The 18,126-nt window shown below is 50.2% G+C and overlaps 1 protein-coding gene across 5 annotated transcripts in view; it reads left to right on the top strand.

Moving 5' to 3' along the window:
* Positions 1-18,126, top strand: part of mGluR (metabotropic Glutamate Receptor) — a 42,486-nt gene that overhangs the window by 9,035 nt on the left and 15,325 nt on the right. For all 5 annotated transcript variants that reach the window (XR_012998350.1, XM_076366564.1, XM_076366563.1 and 2 more), the window contains 3 exons: positions 8,072-9,151; positions 9,449-10,145; positions 10,722-11,515. Coding sequence is in view for 4 of the 5 variants with exons in the window: in XM_076366564.1 (XP_076222679.1) it covers positions 9,598-10,145; positions 10,722-11,515 (1,342 nt within the window). In the remaining variant the exon portion in view is untranslated. The remainder of the gene's footprint in view (positions 1-8,071; positions 9,152-9,448; positions 10,146-10,721; positions 11,516-18,126) is intronic.

Genomic DNA, 18,126 nt, shown 5'->3' with positions numbered 1-18,126 from the left:
TTAATAAAATTTTTCAGCCCTTGTACAGTCTTCTTTGTATTGAATCGACCCATAACTTCTCGCGGCTATTTATATGGCAAACGACATGCGTTTTCCTTTCAGCGAAATTTGTTTTCGCTCGACGTAGTATTCAATTTTTTCGATAATCGTTTGTGACAACTCATCATTGGAAATTTACATGAGTAGTGGCTTGTATACAAAAGTCCGAAGGAATTAATAACCAATTCGATTGGAAAGTAAGTTTAAACTAGAAGATATTTTACTCTGACCGATGACGCCACTCGAATGTCAACACGAACCTCCGGCCGAATTTGTGGGTCAATTCGATAGATCGCTGACGCTTATGCACCCTCGGCATCCCTTGACCCGTGGGAATGCCTGAATTAATCGACCGTTCGGCGAAATGAAATAATATTTCAATATCACGGAAAATAAACCCTTGAACCTCGCTTCCGGAGCCACGGATCCGCAGGAACTTTCGCGGTCTGAACGCGAAACGGCGCTCGGAAAGCAATGAAGCTCCCGTTACAGACGGTTTAACGAGCGAGTCAATATTTGCCCCGGAGTGGAAACGGCCGAAGAATTTTCGAAGTCGATTTCCTCGAAAATTCCACTCGATTCCGCGGCCACGCCCCGCTATCAACCGCCACATCGATTTCCCTGATAATCCGTGGATACCCGCGAGAGCCTTTTGAACGGCGCTGTACACGTTACCGTGAAACCCGCCGCCGCGGCGCTCGTTTTTCCGGTCGCTGGGAAACTTTCGATAGAAATTACGACCGCCGGAGCGGAAACGCGGCGGAAGAATGAGGTGCAAGTCGAAAATCGCGAGTTCCGGAGCAATAAGTTCACCGAACGCTGGCAATCGAACGGTTCGCGTTTGTTCGAAGTTCAGCATCCCATTATTCCCGCATAAAGGAATTCATTATCGAAGCGTGAACCCGGGCATGTGAAAATATCGGAAAAATGGGGAAATTCCGGGGAACTTTGTTAAATTCCCACGAGAATCTAGAAAATTCAGGGGAGAGTTACAATTAGAAGATAAGAAAATTGAAAATTCCTTCAACCCCTTCGCTCTATATTACCGTGATATACTCGTGGTGAATATTACAGAATCTAACAACCATGAAAATTAGTCTATTCGTTTGAATTCAAATTAAGTATTATTCGTTATCAATGTCTCGAATTTCTCTGTAATTTATAACAATAATTCTTAATATTAAAGCAGCTAAATCGATCACGGTTCCGAAAGAAACGATAAGGCAACGGGTTCAGTCGGACAGAGAATGCCGAAATGGATGCTCGGTTGCTAACATAATGGTTCACGCTCGAAAAAATCGGCCGCCGGAAACCGAGGCGAATTTTCCCGATGCACCGTGCCCCGGATAATGTGAGCACGGCGAAATTTATGCGTGCTTGTTCCTTTGTTACCGAGAGATCGGTCGCGTTCCGCCTCTCTCTCCGCGTGTGCATACGCGCGGATTCCGTGGACTCCTTCCTGAGGAACAATGGCGCCGCTTGGGTTTCCGCTCGAGACGGATCCTCGGTCCAAGAACCGAATTTCGGACAGGGGCGGACGAATCTCGGGGCACGAACCAGTCGCGTCGCGTCGCAGCGAACGAACGAACGAAATAAAAAGCGATGGCGGGCCTACTCGAGCCAGTTAACAGGTGTGCTCCTTGAAGCTTCGAAAGCGGCGCTTCCGGACAAAACCGTTTCAGCCGGTATTTCTCTCGCGAAACATCGTTGGAACTCCGAAAAAAGGCGGAAAGCTTACGCCCTCTCGCGAATCGATCGGTATTGACCTGTTTCAAAAAATGAAGAATTAATTCTCGGATTCAGACGCTCGAGTTGCATTTCGAACGCTTTGTACATTTGTGGAAGATATATACGAATATCAAATTGTAAACGCTTCTGGTCAGTGATACGATTCAAAATTCATTCGAAGTTTGCATTAGAAATGGCTATTTCGTCTATTGTTGCCTGATAAAGCTTTGTCAATAGACTAATTTCAATGCTATTGCTATTGCTGCCTGATAAAGCGTTAATAGACTAGTTTCAATGCTGCGCCATGTGTGGATCCTAGTTTCAATCTGACGCAAGACAGCAGTTTCTTGGTTATAATCGAATTTAAGGTACTCTTCGTTTGATCGATAATTAAAAATAAGACGCACGATACGCCTAGCGCCGAGAGGATAGGAAATTTCGTGGAAAGTTTTTGTCGCCGAGGCAACCGGCGCTCGTCGAGAAAGCATCTCAGGTCGTTCGACGGGCCACGCCGTCTCTGTGTATCCGGTTTTCGGACTAATAATTTTGCGGACAACTTCCGGCCCGTGATTGCCCAGGAAACTGCTAATGCGCGCACGTCCTACATACGCGAGAGAGGATCGAACGTTTCCGAAGTCGGCCTCGACGGTACACGTGGCGAGCCCGGGATTGCTTCTCGCGGGAGATCCTCCACCGTGGAAAAAGAACAGCTGGCCGGCGACCTCCGGCGAGTGGAAAATTCTTTGGAAATTCGCGGGGGAAAATAATGGCCGGCCGACCGGTTGGACGGCGTCGGGTCCCTCGGTGATATTTCCAGAAAATTGGCAATTTCTCACCCACGAAGGCCCCGTGATAAATGAGACGGGCCTCGTCCGGTTGTTCGTCAAAGACCACACGAAACACGCGAGACAAGATTTCCACCTATGACGCACCGAGAAAATCGAGATGAAAACGGTCGTGATATGAATTTCAGTATCCATCCAATTTGCAAATGAAATTCCCTTGGGAACCGAGCGTCGCATCGGAAAATCTGCTTTCGGAATTTCCTTCCTCCACGGAATTCGACGAACGCGTAACATAAACGCCATAAGCGGTTACACTGTTTTCCTTGGAAAACCCTGCGACAAACGAGAAAACTCGGTCCGAACGTGAAACGAGATTCTCTCTTAAAACGCGCCGTTCCGAAGGAAGCAGGACTGAATAACGCGAATTCGCGTGCCAAGCTGTAAATTAACGTCCCGTCGAAATTTCGTTCGCATCGGAGGATCTTATTCTTCGGTCCTCCCTTATTCCGTCGCTCACGATCCAACGAACATCGAGCACACGCGCGATTGCGCCAAGGCGACGCTTGAAATGGTCGCGAAATTGTCGCAAAGGGGCGTCCTCTCGCAAAAGAAGATGACGTCGCCCGCTAATTAACTTAGTTCCACTGGCGTGTGGATATTATCAACGTTAAGTGCCTTCGTTAAATTAATTCGTGTCGACAACTGCGCGCGCCGCGCGTCAAAGGGCCGGCGACAGCGGAAGCTAACGCGTGGCAGCCCTCGCGCCGCTTCCTCCGAGGAGAGGGCAACGAGTCTTCCGGTTTCGTGTCGGGGAAAAAATCGATTTATCGGTAGATTGGAAGGCCGACGAAATCGCTGGGAAACCGTCCACGGTAAATATCCAGAGTGCTCGCCGCGCGTCCACGCTCGGCTCGCTCGATACTCGAAACGGGAAAACAGGAAGGTACCCGCTTTTTGTTTAGCGCTGGCCAGATACCAAGGGTGGGAGACGGAAGTTCCGTTCCAGGAGGAACTGCGCCGCGCGCGACGACGAAAATACGCGAATATTATCAACGTATAGATTCTACGTCTAATCTCTTGGAAGCGTTGCAATTTAGCCCTTCGAAGAGAAAAATTGAAAAAAACTCAGATATATTGTTATGTAACAGATTTTAAATAGATAATCAATTCGAATTAAATTTTATATTTTCTTCAATGCTGTGGTAATTAGCGAAGTTGCATAGCTAAGTGTCTTTGACATTAAATGAGAAATGCTATAACGTTTCTTCGATCTTTTATTTTTCTTCTTAGTACAAAATTTGGATGCGTGGAAAATCGAATAACTTTAGGGTAGTTTCTTTGAGATTCATTAAAATATTTAATATTATAAGTGGTGCAATATTGGAGCTTACAGAGTTCAAAGGGTTAATACGTTGCGGACAGGCTAATTTTCAGAAAACTGAATTGTGATGGCAATTTTCAGTGAGGTCAACTTACATAGAAAAACTCAGATATATTGTTGTGTAATAGATTTTAGATAGATAATCAATTCGAATTAAATTTTACATTTTTTCAATACTGTGGTAATTAGCGAAGTTGCATAGCTAAGTGTCTCTATATAAAAACGAGATTTCTCGTTACCGGGCCGCAATGTGTTGACGCGTTGAGTGCCACGGAAAATGAGTGTTTTATCACTTATTCCTTCGTAGCGAAGATAAAATGGGAAATATTAATTACTCGCTACCAGGATTCTTACGTTACACTGTTATCTAGTTATTTACTGGACATTTTGAATCGACGTCAGTTGTCTTATGAATTAGAATTCTTTTCATTTCTCAACGTGTTAAACTTCTGGATAGTCTTTAGACAAGGTATATCATTCAACGACGTTTTAATCACTGGAAAATGAAACACGCGTGAATCTGTTCTTGTTTCAGTAATTGAATTATTCTACACGCTTAGAAGACTTTAGAAACAATATTTCTCTGTTGTCTCTTATTTTCCATAAATCTATTACCCGCTCGCGTTCATACAGTATTTACTTTATGCAAATTGCTTTCACCCGTATACCGGTGATAATAAATATCTGTTAAATATTCGGAACAAGCCAGTTTCAATCGAGATACGCGAGAATTCCGCCGGCGTTTCGATCCATCCGCGGAAGATCGATCTCGACTGCGCCGAGCTCGTTTCCGCGCGTTCCGAGCGTCCGCGCCGGCAAACGGGGGCGGAACGCGATATCCCCGTAGCCGAAAAATTGATCGGAAACGTAGAAGTTCGTTTCTGAGGTAATCGAGTTTGAAAATGGGACGCGAAACGAGCCGACAGTAACCCCGCGTGGATTGTTCGCGTTCGGACTTGATTTTCGGGTGACAGCCACCGCGGATACAATTTTTCGACACCTACTATTTCTATCCCGACTTTCAGGCTGTAACGTCACGCAAAGAAACTCCACCAGGCGGGATCTCAATTTACGCCGTGAAATATAAATCGAAAATTCAAGAACGACGCTGTTCGCTTCCATTTCCTGTATAATCCAAGTCGAAGATGATTTCAATTTACTCGGACTAGATTCGATTCGAGGCGGTTCCACGGGAAATATTTATCGCCGTTCGGATTCGGTTTACCTGAAACCGTTGTCTGTCGGGAATTCGTTTATCGTCGACGGGGGGTGCGACGAAACCGATCGGTATAGAAGACGCGAATCGGGGATCGAGGGAGGTAATCGGCGTGGCGCAAATAAAAATTCTGGACAAATTGTTCCAAATGTCGCGCACGTCGGACACGCGCGACAGAAGTGGGCCGAGGGTGAGCGGCTAACAAAGAGCGTGCCTTCAAGAAACTAAGGGGGTGACGGTTGCCGGAGACTGAAAGCGCGTTTTGCATAAAACCTCCATTTACTTTGTGGGATTTCGTAACGCGGCCTCGCGACGTGACAAATTTTCGATATGCACGTTCCATTTGAACGTCTATCTTGCGGCTAAGGGTATCGCGTTCCTTTTTCTCTTTCCCCCTCCCGACCCCTCCCTTCCCCTTTTCATCGAGCGAAAGAGACCGGCTCTCCGGGAAATAATGGCCTGACACCGGTGCTGAAAAAAATGGTCCCCCGATTTGCGTTCGGTCCGCTCTCGTTATCAATCAGCCGGGCCAGCCCGGCGCTCGGTTCTATTTGTTCGCCGCGCGGGCCACCGAGCTTTGTTTATCCGCGGAACGCGATTGAAAACGAAGAACGGCCGCGATTAGTGGAACGGATATTACTTTAACCGCCGTGTACTTAAACGGCCCGGGGCGCGCCGAATTCGAGCAACGCTAATCGACGCTAACTACCGACAATAGTCCCTTATCGCCGGTGGTTCCGCTCCTGTTATCGAGCAGGTGCGAGTGTTTACCAACATCTCGGCGTTACGACGGAAACAATGGAGCTCGTAACGCAAACCTCGCTGAATCTCCGATTCGCGTTTACCCGGTATTACGCGGGTAATAATATTACGACGATAAACAATAATATTTGCGGGAAGCGTAGCGCGGGCGAAACTGAATCGAGGGAACGGGACGGGAATTAATTGATCTCCCGAGACGAGCGTCTAACGGTGAATCGCGTCGGTCGAGCTGTGTAGAGCCCGGCGCAGCCCTCGAGCGAGTAAAAACGGCCGAACGAGATTCCACGGAAGAGGGAGGCTCCGACAATGGAATGATCCTATCTGCATAATAAACTCGAATCTCGGAGCACGACGTCTCTAATTCCACGAACACGGCGGAAGGCTCGCGAATAATTCGCGGGAGAGCGAAACAATCGCGAGAGGCGGCGCCGACGCGAGGCGGGGTTCAGCGCGGATCGGACGGCGATCTTAAGGGAGCGGCGGAGGGCGGCGCGCGGATGGCGGAAGGTGGAAAAATGTCGGAGGACCCTCGAATTTAAAGCCGGTCGTCGGGAGGCACGGTTGTTAGAGTTCCGTGAAATTAAGTCCGCTTAACGAGTACGAGTCGGGAAATTTAACGAGCCCGCGAAGGAGCGAGAGGCAGGCCCCGAGGATTTCGCAGCCGTTTCGACGCTGACGGCTGCACCCAGCGCGCCGGTGTACGGCTAGTCGCCTCGACCACCTCTTCTTTTTCCTCCCTTTTTCCGTCTCTCCTACCCCTGCACCGTTTCCTGCCATCCTCTCTCTCTCTCTCCCTCTCTCTCTCTGGCTCTCTATTTTCTCGCTATCCGTCGCGGCTTTTCAGAAAGGAGTAAGAGTGAAATCGTCCTAAATAGCGGCTGACTCGGTCACGTCGAGTTAAATCGAATGAAGCCCGGCAAGCGTGCGCGCGAGCGAGCGAGCGAGCGCACGCGAAAATAGAGGTGAAAAAGAAAATATCTGGCTGCTCGACGGGAAAGATAAAGAGGAAACTGCGTTCCTTTCCTCGTGTTCCGCCGCCCCGCCTCTCCTCGGTTCTTTCCTTCTCCGCGGCTCGCGCGTTTCCGACTTTATCCTCCCGCTCCCCCGGCTCCCCTCTCGTTCCGCCGCGTGTTTTTCTCGTTTTGCTCCTCATTTGTTACCTGCGATATTAATTCGAGACTGCCGAGGGGGAGAGACACGGCAGCTGATGGCCGTCGCGCTGCGTTAGAGGCTCGGCGCGCGCGATTCGCCGGGTATTTCCGCGAGATTTCAGCCGGGATTTAAAACGGGACGATTATTTCTTGTTAAATCGAGTGCCGCCGCTCCACCTTCAGCGGGAACCGTTTGATCAAAGGAATTAAACGGAAGCGATCCCGCGCGGAGGGAAATGTTTCGCCGACGCCGCGGCGGGACGGGATGGAACGGCTCGCTTTATTAAGATCGGATTTTCGACGACGGGGATGAATATTTCTGCCGACGGCCGGAGCCGATCGTGCTCCGCGGGATCGGCGGGTAATCGTCGGCGATACCGCCGAATGAAATTGTTCGGTGTTCCACGGACGGACGGGCGTATTAATTCATCGTTAATTCCGCAAAGTACGACGCAGCTTTCCATTCGCCGGTTTTTTCATAAGTAACTCCATTACCGGGAGTGGAAAAACAAACTGATCTGGCGAACATCGTGGTTCGCGTCGCTGTGGGAATTCGGAACGAAAGCTGGGAATTGATAGATTAATTTCGCCGTTGAGTGTTCCCCGTGTCGCGATGAATTGCAGAATTTATTTGGAACACCGCGCTCGTGAAAGGGACGAAAGAAGTCTCGCTTCCGACGATTTCCGCGCGAAGCCGTAAAGGGGCCGGAAGTTTTCGCCCCGTAAAGACCTAGAAACATCCTTTCCCTGGCTGGGTCGCGCCGTACGTCGGCCGCGGGAGCCCGGAAACCGCCGGTGGCGCCGGAAATCGCCGGGATCGTGGGAGTGCGTCTCGCGGAATCGACGGAGGAACGTTTTTCCGGGTCGCCCGGCCGGGAAATAGCATGCTTCCGGTCGTGCGGCGGCTACGGGCCGCGTGCTCGCGATCGATAAAACGTTCCGGTAATCTTCTCCGGTTTCCTCCGAATCCTGACGCATTAATATCGCGATTGCTTACGCGGACGCGCAGGCGGAGGGATCGAGTCGGGGACGCCTGGAGGATCCACTTCGAAGAAGCTGGACGAGATTGGGGGACGCTTCGATCCACCGGGACGTGTCGAGACGTTCACTGTGCGACGTCTACGGAACGATGAACACTGTGGACACTAGGGTGCTAATAGTGCAACTATGCGAACGTATAGACTAGTCGCTGAATCCAAGGATAATCAATCGAATAAGACTCCTCTTCGACGAAACGATTCTAAACGGACCTAACATCCTCGCAAGCTTTTCGGTGATCTCAGGTGAAGCTGGTCTAATATAGACTCCATGAACGCAGAAACTAATCGAAATTGGCCTAGAATATACAAATATCCGGGGTGCTGATGAAAGCTTAATCGAGTACCCAGAAAACGCTTTTTTCTACGCCGATCGAGCACCGTTGCTCTCACCTAAACGATCTTTCCTAGGAGACAATAGGTCCGACACGCGGAAGCCGCGGTACAGTCGATTGATCGACTTTAAAGAGACTTTCCGCCGGGATTCCCGCGGTGGAAACATACTCGAAGCTACCCGGGAGAATTGTCGGCCGCGAAGACACTTGCGATTGGTATCGCAGTCGTTTGATCGACTTTAAAGGGACTTTGCTTCGAGAAGAAGACGCGCGGAGGAAGACGGCCGGAGGCTTTTGAACGAAAATCGCGACGGCGCTTTGACACCGCGCCCCGGAGTCGACTGATCGACTTTAAAGGAACCTAATTTCGACATTCCTCGAGCGGCGTGATCCCCGCCGCGGAGAAGGCAACGCGAAGCCACGGCGGGTAGCGCAACTTCGGCCCGAAGTACCCATTAAACTACACTCAGCCGGGTACCGAGCTCGCAGTCGACCGGTCGACTTTAAAGAAACCCCGCTGCAAGTACTTCGAAAGTGGATTCGGATCCCGGAGGCATCGCTAAGGGTGCAGCCTCGGTGAAAGGACATTAAATTCGCATCGGGGCACCGGCTAGCACGCTGATCGATCTCACTGCGCGGCGTTGGTCAACGATGCTTCGGACAGATTGCCTACCTCGTGCCGCCGGTGATATTATTATGATCGTTAGGAATCCCTAGGTAAATATATAAGACAGCTGGGAATCGGACGACGATAATGATAAATCCCAGATTAACAGGGTAGATACGGTATCACGGTGGAACCTCGATGTCCGACAGTCATCTAATCTCGTAAGCTTCTAAAGTCACCTCGCGAATCCTCGGAATGTTAATGCCGAGGCGAGAGTCCGACGGCAATCTCGTAAAACGCTCGAGATTCTACCGTGATAATTTCATAGAGCCGAACTACCCTTCGAAACATCTTAATTTCAGACGACGAGCCGACAACGCGCGTTAAGCCGCCCTCTGTCGTTCCAGAGAGCACCCCCGGCCGCCTCCGCACCGAGAAGAGGCCGCGCAGCGGCTCCTCGAGACGAGTGGAATCAGATCGCGCGCCGGCTGGCCGCGCGATAGCGCAAGATGCGCGATACCTCGTGAAGACGACCGTTCCTCAGCAGGCGGCTAAAATGAGCCAGCTTCTTGGCCGAACGCTGCTGCTCCTGATGTCGCTTCACCAGCTGCCGCTGGTGGCGCAGTCGAAGCTCCACAGCGAGCGGGAGGCTGTGCTGATCCCCGGCGACATCGTGTTGGGCGGCCTGTTCCCCGTCCACGAAAAGGGCAGCGCGTCCTGCGGCCCCAACGTCTACAACCGCGGCGTGCAGCGTCTCGAGGCGATGCTGTTCGCCGTCGACCAGATCAACAGTAACAAGAAGATGCTGCCCGGCATCGTGCTGGGCGTCCACATCCTGGACACCTGCGGCCGGGACACGTACGCGCTCAATCAGAGCCTGCACTTCGTCCGGGCGTCCCTGTCCAATCTGGACATCAGCGTGCTCGAGTGCGCGGACAAGTCGGTGCCCAAGGTGAAGAAGACCGCCACCGCGGGCCCGATCTTCGGCGTTATCGGCGGATCGTACAGCTCGGTGTCCCTGCAGGTGGCCAATCTGCTCAGGCTGTTCCACATTCCCCAGATATCGCCCGCGTCCACCGCCAAGGCGCTTAGCGACAAGACCAGGTTATACTCTCTAGGTTAATCCGTCGGGATTCCGATAAAAGGATCATTTAGACTTATTGTATCACGCGAGTTTCGGGTGGAAATAAACGTAAGGCTGCTTATCTTATCGTGCCAAAGCTTCGAGTCTCTGTCGAGCCACTTGTTTGCAACGCGTTAATTCGAAATCAAATCACGAGATTCAGAGGGAAAAGTCGACGACCGTTGATCCAGAGCGTCCTTATCCCCTTGGACTATGATTTCTCTCTCAACTCTGATCGATACGGCTACTTTGTCATTAATGATTTATTAGAGAAAGAGAAAAATTCTAAGCATATGTTACGCCTATATTTCCTTTTAAGTATAATTGATTACAGAGGAATGTTTACTTTGAATTCGAATGAACCGAGTAATATATATATTCGTTGAATCATGTTGGTTTTCTTCACCACGAGCGAGACTCGTAATTTGTGCCATAAGCGAAAACGAGTCTGACTCGCGGTGAATACCTTCGATTCCGACCTTACTATGGCTCGCGCGATCGGATAGCGTGTAGGCCAAGGGGTTGAAACTACCCTTAACAGGTCTCTAATCCCCCAGGTTCGACTACTTCGCGCGAACGGTGCCGCCGGACACGTTCCAGTCGATCGCCCTGGTGGACGTGGTGAAAAGCGCGAACTGGTCGTACGTCTCGACCGTGTACTCCGAGGGTAGCTACGGGGAGTACGGCATAGAGGTGTTCACGCGCGAGGCGACCGAGAGGAACGTGTGCATAGCGGCGGCCTTGAAGGTGCCGAGCGCAGCGGACGACCACGTCTTCGACGACATCATCCTGCGTCTGAGCAAGAAGTCGAACGCCAGAGCAGTGGTGTTGTTCACTCGCGCCGAGGACGCCAGGGGTATCCTGGAGGCAGCGAGGAGGTCGAACCTCAGCCAGCCGTTCCAATGGCTGGCGAGCGACGGCTGGGGCAGGCAGACCAAACTGGTGGAAGGTCTCGAGGAGGAAGCGGAAGGAGCCATCACGGTCGAGCTGCAGTCGAAGAACATACCCGGGTTCGACGACTACATGGCCTCCCTGACGCCCGACAAGAACCGGCGGAACCCGTGGTTCGCCGAGTACTGGGAGGAAGTGTTCGGCTGCGTGCTGAAGAAGTCGCCGCTCCTCAGCCCGAACGGCACGGCGTGCTCGTCGAACCTGCGGCTGACCGCCGCGACCGGCTACGAGCAGGAGTCCAAGGTGCAGTTCGTGGTGGACGCGGTGTACGCGTTCGGCTACGCCCTCCACAACCTGCAGAGGGACATGTGCCCGAACAGGATCGGCCTGTGCACCACCATGGCGAACTACGACCGGGGCGTCTTCTACAGGAATTATCTGCTGAACGTGTCCTTCACAGGTGAGCGGGATATAAAAGCCGGAGGACGAGGGTGTCCGGGGCCGGGTCGATCGCGCTCAATGCCCGGGATTCAATATTTCGGGGATGAACGGCGCAGGGAGGCCGGCGGACGTGTTTAGGCGTCTCCCCGTGAAATCTTTTTCTTCCCCCGCGTCAATCGGGGGTTAGCGGCATGCAATAAACGGGCGTTATCGCGCGCGGATCACGGTATCGGCGCGGCGGCGGGGGTAAGCGCCGATGAAACGGAGACGCTCATAGGGGATCGGCGAACCACCGCCGGGCCGATATGAAATTTTACACGCACCTGGGATGCCTCGGGGGCTACTCTTTGATCGAACGAGTAATTCGCGGGTAACCGGGTTTCGGGGACGGTTTCATTGGAGACTCGGCGCCCGCCGCTCTTCCCGGCTGCGGATTAATTTCCAGCGCGGGAGGACGGGCGGGCGGATGTCCGGGTTTTCGGGGTTCGTTTAGCACATTCCGCGCCGACGGAATTTCATAAAAATTCCGCTCCGGGAGGAGACGCGCGTTTGTTTCTTTAAACAGGCTGTTTTGGATGGTGCTCCGAGGTGGGTACGTTATTGTACCCGTCACTCGAGGTTCGAATGTGGTGTATCTCTGTGAACGATACGAATCAATTGTTAAGCGTGTGGGTACGTGTTTAAATGACACGGTTCCGATAGAAACATCGGTGTCACCTGTGCATGAACGTGACACGCAACGCGATAATGTTGGCTGATGTAATGCACGGTCAATTACAGTAATTAATAAACTGGGCGGGGCGTGTAACGATGGCGAGAATTAGGTGACACCCGTGTGTAGGGGTGGATAAAAGGTTGCTCGAAATTTTCGAAGTTCTGAAACGTGTTCGAGTCTTGAAATTTTCCCGATGATCGCTTCTACGTTGATGAATTGTCGAGTAAACAGAACTGTTTGTCAAAAATCGGAGGGACGAGTAGTTGAAGAAAAAGTTACTTTGCTTTCAAGAATCTACCTCGAACAGGAAAGAATCCTGTGGAACGTTCGGCATACAGAACTACCGAACAAAAACGAGGAGGAAATATAGCTGGATTCTCCTCGCGGATCGGAGCTGCCAAATCCAAAACATAAAACTTTTCCAGAATCTACCCCTTAAATCAAAGAAACCGTTAAAACAGCCCGTGCACGGAACATCGAGTCTCCTCGAGGAAGATCAATAACGAAACGCAACTCGTCCGCTCAAGGGCCCTGAAGTCGGACGATGATACTTTTATAGAATTCACCCTCTAAACTAAAAACTGTTACTTCTTTAGTATCAGCCCCCAACGCTGGAGGAACTATTAAAACAGCTCGTAAGTACACGGAACTTCGAGTCTCTCCGGCGAGAGTTACCGGGGAACACGGCTCGACCAGTTTAGAATCTGAAACCGAAAGAGGGTGCTTCCCAGAAGCAACCGCTACGCCAAAGGAACCGTTAAAACGGTTCCAGCACGAAATTTCCTACCCCCCGACAAGAAACAGCGGAAAAGACTCGTTTAGTTCAGAGACGTGAAACCAGACGACGATACTTTCCTAGATTCCATCCCCTAAAGTAAAAGTTCACACTGTCCCGGAATTTACCCTCGAAATCAAAGGGACTATAAAACAATCGTTAGAAGCAGTAGAAAAAGCGACCAGCTCGGAGCGAAGCACAACCGGATACCGTTGAAACTGTCAACCCTTTGAACTCGAAAGTTTCTCGCTAGAAATATTCGATATCTTCTGATGAGATACAAACAACATTCTCAACAAAATTTTATTTCAATGTTCCATATATTAGTGCATCATGCGAAGCTTAATATCAACCATCAAACTTTTACAATTCTTCTATATCAACCCTTTGCACTCCAAGTTTTTCAATTGGAGATACTCAATATTCTCCAATGAGATGCGACTGACATTTCCTAATACTGACGCAGCGAGAACTCATACATTCAGGAAAAATACTATTTTCTCTCGATAATTCAAAAATTTATTAAATATCAAACTTTACAATTCTGTGTCAAATCAATCGGCGACTGATAGGCGTTTCTTCAATGCAAAGGGTTGAAACGACTAAAGATACGGGAAAATCAGCGAAGCACGATGTCCACGAGAAAACTGGCCAGGCCATAGTTTCGCAGATTATAGCCGTGGAACACGCGGCAGGGCGGTTTTTGTGCTCGGCGTGCGCGCGCGGGCAAAGGCTGACCCATTAAAAAAAGGGTTGAGGGAAAATTCGTCCGAGGCTGGCGAAGCACCGGTGACTCTGATGTACAGCGCGAGCAGGATGAAGGATAGAGGGCGGCAGGGACGTGGAGGACGGGGCTTGGGGCTCGTAGGGTGGGAAAAGCGTGAAAGGGAGAAAAAAATGTGGGGCGGGGGTTGTATCACAGAGAGATCGTGTGCTGTATCGATCCTAAATTTGCAGTCCGATGCCATTGTTTTTTTCTCCCCATTTGCAAGGGCGACGAGCCGCGATCCTCGGTTCATAGGTAGACGCTCGAACGTTTCAGCGCTTGAATATTAAGCGTCCACCCCTTTCGCTGCTCCCTGGCCGGAGAAACCTTACGGTCCTCTTACACTGGATCCGCGGCGCGTTCTTCTCTGCAACGCGTTCAACGCCAGATGATTTTCGCACGTATCGCCGAATATATCAATTTCTCGACGGAGCGAAGTATGCATAATTCAAAAACTTCATATAAATTATTTACGCGTTGCGTGATCGTTTTTCGTAGGTTTCACCCGACGAATATCGCTGCGTCGTAACCTCGAGAAGTCGACGATCATCGTTTAATCGAACGAGTTACAGGAACGTTTGATCGGTGATCGCCTCTGGGTTGGCGCAACAAAAAATCGAGTGAGAATCGACTACCGCCGCGGCATTGGACTCGTTAACCCCGACGATCGCCGGTTTTCTGGCTTCCTTTTCACGCCTCCAGACGCGCGTCCAGGTCGGACCGGTATCGCGGATCGAATCCAATCGGATGCGTGGCCGGCGCTATCGATCTTGCTCAGCGGGACGTCGTCGGCCGACCATTTCCGCGAAATGACCGGGAAATAACGGGCAGTTTCGGCTCGACTTCGCTCGCCGTTTCGGATCGATCGATCGGCCGCTCGCGAGGCTTTTATGAGATCTAGCTGCGGACCGGCCGGATTATGGCGCGATCGTAAAAAACGATCCGGAAGCGTTTTTCTTCGCCGGCGGGCGGCCGACACGTTTCGGGCCGTCCCGGACCGAACGGTTTCGGGGGATCGATCGGTCACTTTGATTCCCTGCCGCCGATTCGTCCGGGCGAGTCGTAAATAACGCGTGCTCGCGGAGAGCGTGCTGCCATGGGGCAGGTCGCGCGGACGCGTTCTAGGTCAACGGATCAAGAAATTATTATCTGCTTTGTTCGCGGTTCAGCGGGGATTATTTAACGCGTTATCCGCCGCGAGGATCTCGAGCGTTTCACGTGACGCCTATTCTTTCGCGGCGCGGGGTAAATGGGAGCGATTACTAATTACTCGCCACTGCAATTCTCGCGTTACGCTACTACCGACGTCAGTCATCTCGCGTTTCGTAATTCCAAGCGATTCGGGAGTGTCGGTCATTACGCCTAATGAAATGCGGATTGTAAATATCCTCCTTATCTCGGCCATGTGGAACGACTTTCGATATCAACTCATTTCGAGTCCAATATTTGAGAGAGACATACTCTCGATCGTGCCTTTGTTTCTCCGTTCCTTTTTTAATGACTCTCTTAGGGGGTTAGCGTGCGGAATTCTCGTAATTGTTGACGTTAAGAGTATCACCGACACTCGAACTCCGTTCAGTCTTTTTTAATCTCCGATCCGAAGTTTCTTTTGCTCCGTTCTACCCTTCACCCGATCGGCAACGGTGATCGGCAGCAAAGTTGCGCGTAGAATTCAGGGCTGCCGGTTCTCAGCGAGCGGCCGACGCTGACACGATCAGATATCCGTCGAGGTTATTGCTAACGTATTTTCTGCTGCGCCAACGGAGGAAGGGTTACACAGTTATTGTGTCACTGATTACGCCGCGTTATCGCGTAAAGTGCCGTGTATAATTGCGTGTTCGAATAATGACGCGAGCGTGCCCGGGCCGCTTCGCTGGACTTTCTTTCTTCTCCGCGTGATTTCGAAATTGCGGGGGTGTTCACGGTGCACGCGCGCCGCGAAATTTTCCCTATCGTTTTGCGCTCTAATTCGCCTCCCGCGGTTATTGATTCGAGACACGTGTCCCGATAAAACGCTCATTAATTATGCCACCATTTTTTCCCCGTCGCTATCTATCTCTCGAAACTTCTGTTAGTACAGATGGAAATGAATTTCCGCCCGATCGATCGAGAACGTCTAATTGCAAGTCCATTGTCCGCGGCTGTTCCGAGATCACTTTCATCGATTATTACGTTAATCGTTAACCCATGAACAAAAGCCATTCGTATCGTTTGACCGTTTGTTTAACCGGTATACTGTCCAAAAGTGTCAGTTTTTTTAGGTTCGTACAAATGAAGTTTATTCTTCCTTCTAATTATTTATATTTATTTCTCTTATTGACTTGGAAATAGAGGAATAGAACGAAAAATATTTAGAATATTTTTATGTGAAAATAGAAAAGCGTTATCAACTTTCTGAGCGAGAAAGACGTGCTCCTTGGTATTTTTCGATCGGATTTCGAAAAAATTTGGCACTGGTTAATTTGGAAGGAATAGAAATTCGTTACGTTTGAAAAATAGAAGAACGTAGTGTAAGACGAATTGTCCGAGGGAAATGTTCGTTGAGGTATCTAAATATTAATTTGTAATCGTAAAAGACGAGCGAGTTCATTCGTTCGCAACGAACCGTGTCCTCTGAATGAATCGAGATGTCGGGATATTTTCGAAATTAACGATTTATAATGTTTGTTCAACGATCCTCGCGTCCAATTGAATCACAATACCTGCACCAATACAAATTACATCGGGCGGACAATCGGAACGAGATAAGTTGTTTCAGACCGCTATTATTAGACTCCGGCTTTTGTGCGTTCGCAACGGATACAGCTGACGCGGAACACGATACAATAGGAACTTTAGCCTAGTCTCCCGGCAAACCCTACTTTCTTCTCCGCGCAACGGGACCAGTAATTGAGGTAATAAACTTGTCTTTATATACACGCTCGCTATAAACGAATCGATAAAACCATGGATTCGCATAAACACCCGCGATATTGTTATTACCTATGCGCTGAATGCCGTCTATTTCCATCGTAATTACAAAAATAACGCGCCTGAAATCTTACCTCGAAATCACGACAAACGTGAGACGTTCTCAAACGGAATAAAACATTCTATAATCAAAGTATTCTACGTTCCGACAATAAATACAAATTACTCGTACCACACTGAAACCTGTAATGTAAACAATCTACATCCTACGTAATTCTTATCACAATCAACGTTAAGGGAAGAGTCAATGTGAAGGGAGCAAGCGTTCGGAAGGAATCTAGATTCTATCAGCTAACGCGATACACGTCCCTTCACAATGCCGTCCAAGTAAATCACGGAAGATAAGCCGGTGAAATAAAAAAATCGGTATCGACTCGACGTCGGGCTAAAACCTGCGACCAAAAAAAAATGCAGAGAGAGAGAGAGAGAGAGAGAGAGAGAGAGAGGGAGGGCATGGAAAACAGGAAAAAAATAAGCGGAAAAGATTTCCCGATGCAGTTAAATGGAGAGTGATCGAAGCGGCTTCGGAATCCGGCTTCCGTTCATCCGCGGATATTGCGCCGATCGGATCGTATTAAAAACAAAGTGGAGTATAATTTTCGTTCCCGGTCGAATTATTTCGTATCGCGGTGAAACGGGGGGCGGGAGGCGAGGAGGGCGGCTCGCGAGACGAACGGGACACAATCGCGTGTCAATTACGCGAGCCGGAAGAGCGATAATTAAAAGCTATATTGCCGGGATCGCGCGGATATAGAGACATATTAAAATCGGACCTCGCGCGCGCGTACGACCGGGAGATAAGCAAACGAATGCATCGGCCGCACGCATAAACCCTCCGTGTAAATTTAACAAATCGGCTTTTTCCTTGCCGCGGGAACAATGCCGCTCGACTCCTGTAATCGAATACGCTCGGGGGTTGTCCGCTGCGGCTGTCCGTCGGTTGGGCGGGGCGGAGGGGGAGGGGCAAACGAAAGCGCGGATTTCGAAGCGGCGCAAAACATTATTACAATAAAAAGAACGGGGGGAATCGAAGCCTCGAACGAAGGAAGATCTGGGTACGTGTCTGTTTAAATGTCAGTTGAAAACAATCGAGAGCCGCGAATTCGATTTGATTCCCGCGGGATGAACGTCTGGCTGCGGGGCGTTCAGTGTCGGGCGAATTTTAATTCTGGAAATCGCATCGCGTTCGAGTTGGCAAGTCGGTGTTCGAATTCGATGGAGAAAGAGCTGGGAAAAGTAATGGATGCGTTCAGGTGTATTCGCCGCGGATCATCGCGAATGCTTTTCGCCTCCCACTACTTGCTGTTGGGCCACTCCCACTTGTTTTCGTTGGCTGGCCCCGCCCACTAGCTCCTCTTAGCCCCGCCCATGAATTCTCATTGGTTCTCCCATAAAATTCACGCT

This window comes from Nomia melanderi, chromosome 4, assembly GCF_051020985.1.
Source record: "Nomia melanderi isolate GNS246 chromosome 4, iyNomMela1, whole genome shotgun sequence".
Taxonomy (NCBI): Eukaryota; Metazoa; Arthropoda; class Insecta; order Hymenoptera; family Halictidae; genus Nomia; species Nomia melanderi.
This window is presented reverse-complemented; position numbering and strand designations above follow the sequence as displayed.